This window comes from Parus major, chromosome 18 (assembly GCF_001522545.3).
Source record: "Parus major isolate Abel chromosome 18, Parus_major1.1, whole genome shotgun sequence".
Classification (NCBI taxonomy): Eukaryota; Metazoa; Chordata; class Aves; order Passeriformes; family Paridae; genus Parus; species Parus major.
In genome coordinates, this window is record NC_031786.1 from 7,168,116 (window position 1) to 7,180,511 (window position 12,396).

The 12,396-nt window shown below is 46.4% G+C and overlaps 1 protein-coding gene across 1 annotated transcript in view; it reads right to left on the minus strand.

The window, feature by feature from the left end:
• The window catches only part of UBE2O (ubiquitin conjugating enzyme E2 O), a 61,589-nt gene that overhangs the window by 13,624 nt on the left and 35,569 nt on the right, over positions 1-12,396 (minus strand). The window contains exons 3-10 of the mRNA XM_015646009.3: positions 10,152-10,262; positions 9,386-9,483; positions 7,866-7,929; positions 6,055-6,198; positions 5,329-5,438; positions 4,338-4,488; positions 3,057-3,559; positions 210-364 (exon numbers count right to left, since the gene is read on the minus strand). Coding sequence (XP_015501495.1) covers positions 210-364; positions 3,057-3,559; positions 4,338-4,488; positions 5,329-5,438; positions 6,055-6,198; positions 7,866-7,929; positions 9,386-9,483; positions 10,152-10,262 — 1,336 coding nt within the window. The remainder of the gene's footprint in view (positions 1-209; positions 365-3,056; positions 3,560-4,337; positions 4,489-5,328; positions 5,439-6,054; positions 6,199-7,865; positions 7,930-9,385; positions 9,484-10,151; positions 10,263-12,396) is intronic.

Consider the following 12,396-nt stretch of genomic DNA (forward strand, 5'->3'; position numbering starts at 1 on the left):
TCCTTGGTATTTATTACTTCCACATCCTTCCTATCGTCATAGCTCAACTTTGGTACATAAATAATAGTTCTCTGCTGCCATTCCCACCAAGTCAGCTGAATCACTGTCAGGTGCTCACCTCAAATGAGTCCTAACAGCTACAGAGCAAATTAGGGGATCCACACTGAACAATACTTAGCAATTAAGAGCATTGTTCTGACACCCAATACCTCTTTTGTCCACCACAAAATCGCCAGGGCAGAACTCGTTGTTGTCCAGATGATGGACAGGGATCAGCTCGTTGGAGCGGATGTTTGTCTCCACAGTGCCATCCTGCCACATCACATCTGCTGAAGTCATCGTGGTCACCACTTCCACAGCAACCCTGGCAGCACAGAAAGGGGATGAGTTACCAAAGGGAACATCAGGGATCAAGATGGACCTCAGCAGCACAAAGGTATATGGATCAGCAGGCTGGGAAGCAAGTCAGGAACCCCCATGTAGAGCCCATGGACGCAGCTACACAGCAGGCTTTGTTTTGATGGGTTCTCAACCCCTGTGGTGTCACATTGCTGAAGGAGGACTGACTTCCCAGGGAGCTCCTGCTGAGTTCATTTTTATTCCTATGGAGGCAAATTAACATCTACTAGCACCCATTTTCTGCCCCTGACAGAAGCATGACAAGAGCTTCAAACAGTTTGAAACTTGAGATCTTCTCTACTGGAGCACCTTCCAGCCTGACAGCTCTGAGAAGTCTTTGAAACTAGAAAAACATATGACTGCAAAGATAAATCATCACAGCCCTTCCAGAAAGAAAAAAAAAACAACAAACAAAACCAAAAGAAAAGAGGCAACACACTGAATGTGGGTAAACCAAAAGGATTTTGTTTAAAAGAGAAAAATGTCCTTCCCAGCTGCTCAAACACATGTGTATCCCTGCGGCTCAGAAATGAAACCCAAACATGCCACAATGGACCACATGCTAGTTCTCTTCTGTGGGGCTTGACAGGGATGCTTGAGGAGGCCAAGTGCTTGGGGAAGGAGGGACAGCCTAGCTGGACACTCTTCTAATGAGCCCTCCACTGATTTCATCTCTCCTACAGCACAGAACACAGCAAGTCCCACACTGGCTTTAAATCTTCCCTTTACTTTGCTGGCCAGGCCTTCCAGAATAACACAAGTGCTGGATTTATGTTGGTTTCAGAACCAAATCAGAAAGAAGATACAATAGGCAAATACAGCTGTTTGCCACCAGCCCTGTTTTTATAAATGTCAGAGAAATATTCGGAAGTGGAAACAAGATCAAGACTTTAGTAGGGCCAGCACTCAACAGCAGAAATTATCACAGAAAGGTCTGTAACAGGCCAAGTGTGTGTGTGTGATAAACAACAAGACAGCTTCTGGGGGACATAGGACATGTGCAGCTGAGGATGGACGTGGAAATGGTGTGCAAGGAAATGAGGAACTCATCTGCAGCAGTGATTTTCAAATAAAAATCAAGACAATGTTAATCAAAGTCCCTGTATAACCTCACTAAAAGATATCCAGTGGTCTGTGTGCTGCACAGACAGCTGCAGCAGGTCACTCACTGATGGCAAAGCCACATGCTGAGGTGGCCCCTGCAGCCAGAGTGCCCAGGAGCTGACACACATCACATGTGGTGACCAAGTGCAGGCAGCCCAAGCACTTGGCATTTCTCAGCAGTGCAGCAGAACATCTCTGATGGCCTCAGCACCCCAGAGGAATATTCAACAGCACTGGCCCCTCACACTGAGCTGAGCCCAGCTGCCACATGTACCCTTCACAGCATCAGCTGGGGGCTCTCAGTCTGTGCTGAAAAAGCCTCTATCTCCTGCTCTCTGTGTCATGTCTGTCTCTGCATCTCCCTGCATGGAGCTGCCCTGATCCAGCACTGGAACTCCTTGGGTCTGCCACAGGGGTTTCTCCCCACTGCCTGTATGGTGCAGGGAGCCACCAGGTGCTCCAGCTGAACTCTCCTTGGCAAAACCTTCAGTAAAACAGAGACAGCGGGGGAGTGAGACATGATGAGTGAACTGAGAAATTCCCAAGAACTCTATCACACACTCCCATTTTTTCTCACACTTGGATAGTGCTCTGCTGGGCTTTGTGACCTTCAAATCTTATTTCTCCAAAACTCATATGGATTACAAGAACCACTCACAGGCAAGGCTAAATACCTCCAAAAAATGCAAATGAAGTTCATGACATTCTCAAACTACTGGATCTCTTGAATAATGTCACTTTCCTGGAAGAATTCCCACATGCTCTCTTGTACCAGTTGATGCACAATCTGTACACAACTAATCAGCCCAGGGAAGCCAGCAGACAGGCAGACCACTTGTCAGATGTTCTTGCATCCCATGAAAACAGTTTAAACATTCCTAAGTTAAGGACAAAAGCTGCTGAGATCCAGTTTTATCTAGAAATGGGCAGATATATGAAGTGCTCCCTCCCCCAAGCTACTGAAATCAATTCCTCCAAGGCTCTCCAGAAGTGAGTGTAATTTGTTCACTAAAAAATTCCAATATTAAGAAGTATACTTCTGGCAAAAATTGCAAATCTCTGCAGAGCAGGGTAAGGATAATAGAGACCATGGCAGCACTACCACCTGCCAGCTCAGAGCTCTGTGCTGCTCTGGAGACAGCTCCCTATGATAAGCTGTCCATTCCTAGAGCATGGTCTGTCCTCAGCCTCTCTGCAGAAGCTGCCAATAAGGTAACCAATTAGTGTCATGTTTAAGCTGTGTGATCTTTATTCACCTCTTTCCCTGCACAGAGTCCAGCACAGCACAGATATGCTGTCAATGCCCTGAGGCACAGCTGAAATGGAATAGCATCAGTGTCAGGTCACATGGCCCCAGTTTCATCAGAGCTGGACTGAGACCAAGCTGATTCCACACAGGCCACTGCACAACCATCACAAGATAATTGCTCTAAGTTACTACCAAGTGGTGCCCAAACTCCCCAACATCCTGCATCTGAGTTCATGCTTTCCAGCTGAGCACTTGGGTAAGGGAGATTTTGGCAATTACACATGGGTGTGGGAATCCAGCTCACCTGTCTCCTGGCTTAAACTCTCGTGAAACCTTGGTCTTCTTCTTCTTGTGTTTCCGTTTCAAGTTTTTGATGGAAAGAGGGATGCTCTTCTTGCGGCAGGTGCCGCTGCCACTCTGGGACGAGGCAGTGGAGCTAGCTGAAGAGGTGACAGAACTGGTGTCATCAGTGTCATCAGCTGCCTCATCATCAGCATCCTGCTCCATGGACTGCAGCCGGTAGTCAGGCAGCCCTTCATCCTTCAGGAGAAAGGGAGGCTGCTGCTGCTGCACTGCTGCTCCCCCTTTCTCCTTCCCTGTTTCTTCAGGCTTCTCCTCCTTTCTCTCCCCAGGACTTGGTGCACTGTTGGAAGAATCATCAAGCTCACAGTTGGATTCAGGCTTAAGCTCTTCTGATTTTTGGTCAGCAGCTGCAGCAGACTCTTTGTCAGGGGTTTCACTGGTGCCCTGAGACTCCGGGGAGCACGACATGATCTTCACGATCTGCTTCTTCAGCAGCCGTCTCACCTGGAGAGAGCAGACGTGGGTCAGACCTGTGCCTGGACACTCAGCAGGCTGCCAGCCAGCCTGGGGAATGCTCAGCTTTGTGCAAGGAAAACCAGCACCCATGGGACTCTGCAAATTTCACCTGCACCAGACTGCTCTTCAAATCAGCATCTCACAGTGCTCTGCTCAGGAGCAGCACTGCACTAGCCCAAGCAAAATAAGCTTTGCTCCTTCATCTTATTTTAAACATGTTTTGAACTTTTTTGTTATGGAAGATCAGAATAAGCTGCACAAGTTAATCCATGTAACAAGCACAGACATGCAGAGAGGTCACCATTGGCACACTGATGACATGCTGTTATCCTAGGAACACCATGGCTCTACAGCTGGCAGGTACAGACAGTAGCACGACTCACTTGGCCTAGGAAGCAAAGATAACTTCCTTGTTTCACCATAGCAAGGATTTAACTGAACATTTCAGCTCCATGAGAATGCTAAGGAAAACAACATGTTTTTTAAGTCCCAGCTGTCAGAGCACACTTGACCCCTGCAAGGTGACACTTCTGTGTTGAGGCCCTGTTCATGTTCGCTCAAGGTGTCAGCTGCATGCTTCACCCAGAGCACTCAGACTGCTCCACAAGGTGACTTCCCTGCTGGCAACAACAAGCCATTACTCTTCACAACCACTCCAGGAGTCACATTTCAGACCACATGACTACCAGGAAGATCTCTGCTTTAAAAGCCACAGTGACCACAAATGCTTACAGAAGCCAACGCCTCCCTTGACGTCTCAACTCACCTTTTTGGCAACTGATCCTTCACCCAGGACACAGTTCCTCTCTGGACATTCACAGGTGATTTTTGCAGGTTCCACTTTGTCTGGGAACACGTAGAGGCACCTTTCCCCAAGCTGTCGTTGGGCATGGTCAAAGCACCCCAGACGCTTTACCCTGGCAGAAGAGGAGAACCATGAGCACAGAACAGGAACAGAAGCCAGCAGTGCCCAGGGCCATCACAAGGCTGGCATGGCTTCACACCAACAGTGCTGCTTCAGGGGTGGCACAGCACCACACCAAATCATTTCCAGGCACACAATTCTAAAGGAAAAGAGGGAATCCCACCAGGGACTGGGTGGGGATACAAAGGGTTTGGGTGGGACACAAGTCACTCCCTCTCCCTGTAGCTCCCCCCTTCTCCCCAGAGGGAGCTGCCAAGACACATCTGAGGTTTCTTGCTGTAATTTGAAAGCTGCTCCTCTCCAGCACATGAGCTGCAGGCAGGACCCACACTGACAGTGCTGCTGCTCATCTGACTGGTCTTTAGAGCTTTCCCAGCCCATTCCAGCAGCTGCAGCCTGCAGAGGGCACCAGTTACTGCCTCAGCACCAGCCCGGGCTGCAGCCGCACCCCTGAGCCCCACCCCTGACACACAGGGAGCTGCAGCCTGCTCCAGGCAGGAGTCAAAGGAAAAGGGAAGAACGAAGCTGCTGCCAGACACCACTCTGTGCACCTGTCAGCTGGAGAGAACTTGGCATTAGCGGGATGCTTGCCCTTGTGCTGGTAACTCAAGAGTGCTAAACTAATTTGGAAGTTGTTCTCTCGTATTTTTACAGCTCTAGGGTATGCAGGCATGCAACATAAGAAAAAAAAAACACCCGCTGAAAACAGGGAAATTGTGTCTCTTCACTTGGTACTGAACTTAGTGAGAAAGTACTCCTCCTCACTGTCATCCACAGTCTGCAGGGCCAGAGTGAGTGCTGGGAGTGAAAAAGGGTTTTCAAGGGATCTCACCTGGACAGCTTCTCCTGGCTGATGATCGAGGGAGGAGGGCTCACACTGTCAGTACCTCCAGGACAAAAGCTTTTAGTGATCCAAGTAACCTTTAGTTCTACCACCTGTACCTACAAGGTAGTAATAGGAAAGACAATTTAACATTTCAGAGACCTTCCCAGACCAGTGTTTCAGATCTGAAAGTTTACATACAGAGGCAAACCTGCTTTTTTAATTTAATTTAATATGAGCAAGTGCAGTTTCACCACATCCAGGACAATCACATAGCCTGACCCCTGACAACAGAGATTCTACAGCTTTTAACTTCAAGAAAAGACAAGTGGTTTGGGAAGGAAGCTATGGTTCATATAAACCAGCAGTCCAATGTCACAAAGAGATATGCTAATTGACTTGGAGCTGCTCCTTCTTTAAGCAGAGTCAGCAATATTTCTCCCTTTTTGGACAGCATGCAACATTAAGTTTCAATAGAAGATGTGCTCCTAATGCCCTAATGATCACAGTACTGCCCTCTGAGTGTGCTGACACTGATCACTTTACAGGGTCCCAGCAGGGACCCTTGCTACAATGCTCAGAAGTCCTGTCAGTCCCCAGTGAGAAATCTGTCACTCAGAACACCACAGCCACAGCACATTTGCTCTTGGGAGGTTACCATGGCAAGCTGACTCTGCTCCAAACAGCCAGCCAGGGACCATGCAAGGCAGAAGGTGGCCATGTGTCAGTCCTTACCTCTTCCACCACCACTCTGAACTTGCTCTTTGTGCTCAGAACAGGCTTCACACCCGAGAGCCACTGCACACTAGAAAACACTTTAGATGGCCCAATGAGGACTTGTCCAGGATAAAAGCCATATGAATCATCAAAGAAGAGACCCTGTGGGAGAAATGGAGGGGAGAAAAACAGCATAAAGGACTCCAAGATTTAATATTCCAGCATTTCCCTTCCATCTTTTGTGATCAAAATTAACTATAAAGGTAAAGTCTGCAAGATGCCCATCTCCTGTAGCTCATCCTTTCCTGAAGCCTAACAGTTCCTATAGCAACCTGCTCTGTCACACATCCAAACAGGACCAGGACTTGGTGCAGGAGAAGCAAAGGTACTTGCAAGAAACAAAAGATGCATATTTCCACACAAAAATTGTCAGTAACAAGGTGTCCTGGCCTGGTGGACCTTGGCTATCTTTTTTCCATGCTCTAATTCATGCACCTACATCTTTCTCAGGCAGAGAATGTGTGCCTTCACTCCTTTGCTTGTCAAATTAAATGTGTAAGTATTATTCCTGTCTCAGGTGGATTAGTTAGTATGACAGTTCTTTGAAAACAAAAACAGGACAGTAAACACAACAATTGCTTTCCTAGAGCTCCTTCCCACTGATACTGAGAGTGTGGGGGCGGACAGAGCAGTTTAAGGTAGATAAATACTGAGCACAAAACTGCATCGAGTCTTGTAATTTGTCAGAAGGGATAACAGCAGTGTGACAAGATCTAAGTCAGGTAAGCATCTAACACACAGCAATTCTGAGCACAGGATAAGGAGTAACACTGGAGACAGCCTGTTATTCAGCCCAAACTGTGATTCCCCAGAGGACTCTGTATACTTTAATGGCAGCCTGACTCAAAACAAGCCATCTCCAAATTGGGTAACCAGAAGCTGAATGTTGCTACAACACTGATTTAGCAAGCAGAAAACACACTGCACAACTCAAAGTAGCAGACACTGAGGTATTGGAGAATATCGAGCGACAGACCACTCCTTTCTGTACAGAACCAGAAAACCACAGCAGCAAATCCTATTGAACTGATATTCCATTTACTCTTCAACAAGCTGGCATCAAGTTTTAGCAGAAGTGCAGTTTTAGATCAAAGGGACCTTTGCTTTGAAGGCTGGGAAGGATAAGAGCTCAAAGCTTTGCTAGTTCCTGAGAATCACACGTCATCCTCTGTCATCTCCCAGCACTGCTGCCAGGAGTGCAGCAAGGCCCTTTGGAAGAACAAGCAAGCTGTCATCAGCCTTTGAAGGTGAGAGAGGTTAGATCCCATCACACAGCAAACTGTTTTACCCAAAAGCCAGCAAAACCTTCCCTTCCATGTGATTTGGAAAATGCCAGTAAGGTGGCAGGTCTCCGTTCAAAAAACGCCATGGATTGCAGTAACAGGAGACATTATTTTAAATGACCTGAAAACCTGCTTCTAGCAGAACACCTGTTAAACAAAATACCTTTTTCCAGAAGAAGAGTTTTTAAAAGCACTAAATGGAGTAAGAGCCTTTAGAAGCATGTACAGATAGAGCAGTGAGTGAACTGCCTTGACACCAGCCATCTGACAGTGTGTCACAAGTTGTTTACAAAGAAACCTGTTGGATGTATTAACTGTAAACCTCCCCAAACCCTGCTCATTACCAACATTACCTTTAAACCCTTACTGTAAGTGATACATTCTTAGTATTAATAAATGCCTATGAATTTTGCCTTCTCCCTTCTGCACAAAAAGTTTCCAAGACCAAGTTGATCAAAAGGACTCTCAGGAGAGCCAGCAGCTCACCGAGTCACTGACGTGGGGACAAACGTCATACAGCTTGGCTCCATCTTCTGTGCTCATGGAACACCTGGAAAGCAGACAGGAGACACATGGTCACATTTCCAGAGCCATCCACCCCAAAAGCAAACAGCACCCAAGGAACTGACACTGCCTGAGCACATCTGGCCATACACCCAGCAGTGTATCACTGAGCTTTTATGGTGCAGAGAAAAACTGGTTATAAACAAGCTGTAAAAGCATTCAAGGTATTTAAAGGTCCCATCCAACATGGGACCTTTTTAGGGTAAAAAACCAAGCTCAGTAACAGGCTGTGTGCTGGACAAGATCTGTCTGCTGCAAAGGTCCCATTCATGCCATGCTGGGACCTAAAGGCAATTTGGGCATATTTCCTTCAGTAATAACTTCATTTCCAGAGTAAGTTCTGGTGGCATTTCAAATGATCCATTAGGAAGAGGTTTTGCAAACAGCACTTTACACAGCTGTGCAGGAGCTGGTAAAAGATTCCAAGCAAAGTTCTAAATTGCACCAGTAACTGCAGGCATTACAGATAGAGATGTGTGGCTATTTTTCACTCCTAGAGTTTAACGTACACCTAAGAACCTTCCAGCCTGGGTTAATTGCACAGTAACACAGGCAAACTCTCAAATGCATCCATCAATCATCTGCTACAGCTCCCACATGACTCACTTTTCTTAGACAGACCCAGAGTTGGCTGCAGGATTGGGGATTGTGTTTTAAACAGCAATGTCAACACTCAATTTACATGACACATAGGTTATTCCCCAGCTGCCAGGCCTGGTCATCACTTGGCCCTACACCTTGGTTCCTTCCTTTCCTTGCATCAAGAGTTTGGTGGATAAGAAAGGCCTCAGTAACAGAGTGAACACAGTGAATTTATAAGGGTTAGCACATAAGTCACTATCTCATCTGCAAGAAGACAAGAATTCAGATCCTTCTGCTAGCTTTGCAGAAATTCCACCATGTATTTCCTTCAATATCTCTGGTTAAATCTTTCTCTAGTCTTTGAATTGTGTTTTCATCTATAAAAATATCAGTGAAAAAGAAAGCTGTTCTATCAGGCTGCTCTTTCATCTTTGATAAAAAACACTATCCTGCAAATTTCCACCATTTCACAGACCCTTTTTTAAAGTAAGAATTCTCCCTGCAGCAGGTAAGTTATTCTGTCCTACTGAGAAATAGTCTGGAACAACCACACATCTTAAACAGCAACTTTTGCAGAGAAGAGAAGAAGCACAGTTTAAAGAACAACGTGCTTTAGTTCTGGAGCACTAATCTGCTGGGGTTGAAAAAAAATTGTCACCTTTCAGACTTTTCCAGAGGGTAGTCAATGAATCTCAATGTTTTCAGAGAAAGATGTGTTCTCTTGCTCTACATCTGAAGATTATGCAAGTGGATAACTTATCACTATGGAAATGAAACCCAAACCATTTCTTGTTCTCATAAAACAGATCAAGATTGTGATAGCCAGGGGGGACAGTCTTCCACAGGAAGGACAGAAATACCTTGCTCCATTGGAGAGTTTCAGGATGACCTGGTTCTTCAAGTCATAGACCTTGCCCAGCCAGCAGTCATAGGCTATGTAGTCACCATACATGAAAGGCTGTGATGAAAACAGGAAACAAAGCTTAATATAATTGTTGTAACTGGAGCAAATTTTTATCACTAAGACTAATTTTTCATCCCAGAGGAGCTCATATCCTACTGTCTTCCTGCAGGGTGTAACTTGGGATGAGTTATGACATTCCTGCTCTTCACTCCCAAATTATCTCAGAGGAAAAAGGAAAATTAAATCCTATCCCACCGGTTCTCTGGAAATCACCTATCCACTCAAAGAGAGAAACAGATGTCTGTTCCAGCTCAAGAGAAACATGCTTGACTCATGTCAGCATTTTTATAGCCTGTTTAAACAACAGTGGTGTCACAGCTCAGCAGCTCTGGGCCACAGCCATGGGCTGCCCTGGTCAGGTCACCACACCAGCTTTCCACACTCAGTGCAGGAGTTCTAACACAATTTAATGTCAGTCTAGCCCTTCAAAACAATTTGATCTCAGCAATGTGATGAGAAACACAGAACAGATGGGGAGACGAGGAGATGCTGCATCATCTTCTGCCAGGGAGGTTGCTTGCAGCAAGTTTAAAATAAAACCAAACTGCAGATGCATCTTGCACAACATGGATGCTTTGCCTCCAAGAGCAACTTGAAGTATGGCAGCAGCCCTGCAAACCACCATGCCCTGGCTCTCATGTGTAATTTGGCTGTGTTCTCACCCAGATATGCTGCAGGTCTTTGCTGTTGACAGGGTAAAGGATGCAGTTGGTTCCCACCAGCTTCACAGCACACTCGATGTTGACGTCAATGACGGTTCCACACTGACTGTCCTGAAAACACAAAAGGGAAAAAAAGTTTCTTACCTAGGGAAGGTCCTACATACAAATGTATGTGTTTTGAGTACAAGTCATAAGTTCAGAGACAAATAAACTTTAAGACTAAAACCCCTCTTACCCTCCAGGTCCTTGGTCTGCAGGGGTATTTCATGCAACAGTATGAGCACTCAGATGGTGAGATCACTATTACAGACCTGTAGTGTTTTCTTCCCAGTTACAATCTGAAATGGCTGCTAAAGCAGAGACTCCTGCACCTGGTCAAATAAGACCATACTATATCAGGTGATTAGTGTTTATTTGCTTTAAAATCAGCATGGCTCCCAGCTCCATAGGACCACCTTGCAGGTACTGCCTTGAGTCAGCAAAGGCAGGGGTAGATCAGCAGCAAAACAAATTATTTTAATGCTGTTGTGACTTTAACTCATATGATTTTTCAGGACATTATAAATGGTCTTTATATACTGAAAAAAAAAACTATCTGGCACCTGTGGTCAAATTTCAAGGTTTGCAGCCAGCTAATTTACAGTTGGTCTAATTATAAGATGGTCTGTCATTATCTCCCTCACTTTTTAATGAAGTTTTAATCTTTTTTGTCCCCAAGAAAAGAAGGCATGCTGTCATGAGCCTTCTGGGGGCAGCTTGGCAGGGAGCATACAATGTGCACACTGCTCACACATATGGTGGAGGCCTGCAAGGAAGGGCTGCTAACCCAAACACTGTCAAAGGCAGCAGCTGCCCTGGCCTCCTGACAGCTGGGACAATCGATATTCTTATTTATTGAAGACCACAAGTCCATTATCAAAGCTGACTGAGGGCCAGCATGACAAATGTGCTGGTATGAGCTGTCCTTATCTCAAACATCAAGGTCTCTGCTCCAAGCAGGACTTAAGCACAACACTCAAAGGGCTTATACCCTGCAAGATGTGGATTTGTTTGCTCAGTTCTGTTCTTTCAACCACAGGAAATGTTTAGTCAAGGTTTTCACTCAGAGCCCTGGGCAGCCCTTGTGGGAGTTCAGGAGTTTGTTGGTGCTCAACTCATTCAGTTTCATCTTGAGAACTGGAGTAGCTGGAGCAAAGACAGTCCAGGGTAATTCCTGGACAGACTGCTCAGCCCTTTTGCCTGGCTTGCTTTCCACCTGCCTGCTGCTAGTTCTTTCCTCACACCACACCAGCCCAGTGCCTTACAGCCCTGAGGCTCCCAAGGCAATGGGATGAGGAGAGTGGGACCTGCCCCAGGCAGAGCTGTGCCAGCATGGCCAGGAGGGCTGGGGGAGCCAGGCTGGCAGACCCCAAAGCAGCAGAGGCTCATTCCCTCCAGCTGCTCCACATATCACTCCCATTCCTTTCCAGAAGGGCTGGAAAGCAAAGGGAGCCTTTCCCAGCTTCAGCTCCACCACAACAGACTGCAGCTAAGCTTGTTGCCTGCACAGGCTGCCAGGAAAGAGCCCAGCAGAGCTGTACCATCACTCTCACCTGAAAAGGGTTGGCCAGAACTACATTGGCTACATAACAGCTGCTGCCAGCACGATTTGAGCCGTGGGATGAGTGAGGCTTGCTCAGAAGTGGCACCTGCTCAACAAACCCACAGCTTCTGCAGGCTACAGCACAGCCACCTGCCCTGCTTTTCCTCCAGAGTAAGCTAAAACAAGTATACCCACACCATCCTCTGGCTGTGCTTTGCAGTTCAGGCCTTGTGTTTTAGACTGTTCGTTAGTCAGAACCAAAAAACCCTCCAGAAACAAATTCCTTGCCCTACACTGCACATTTCAGAATTAATTTTTCCTCTATCAGCAGCCAACATGACAGCAGCTCTGAGACATGATACAATCCAACACCTGTGATTTCTGGATCATATTGTCTCCTGGTCTAAAACCCCTTTAATGGATGGTGAAAGTATAGCAAGCAATAAAACCAGGACTGGAGTGGCTGATGTACTCTAGCACCCTCTATTTGTTCTCTAAGTAAGTTTTCCCCATGGAGAAAGTCCCTGCACCACCATCAAGGTGCCTCCCACCTAGAACAGTTGGGTGCTATTAGTCATGGCCAAGAGCAACAGGTTTAGCTCAGCTTGCTTCTCCTTCCTGTTAAAAAATGCTTAAACAAGTGTAGAGCGCTGCCTGTGGTTA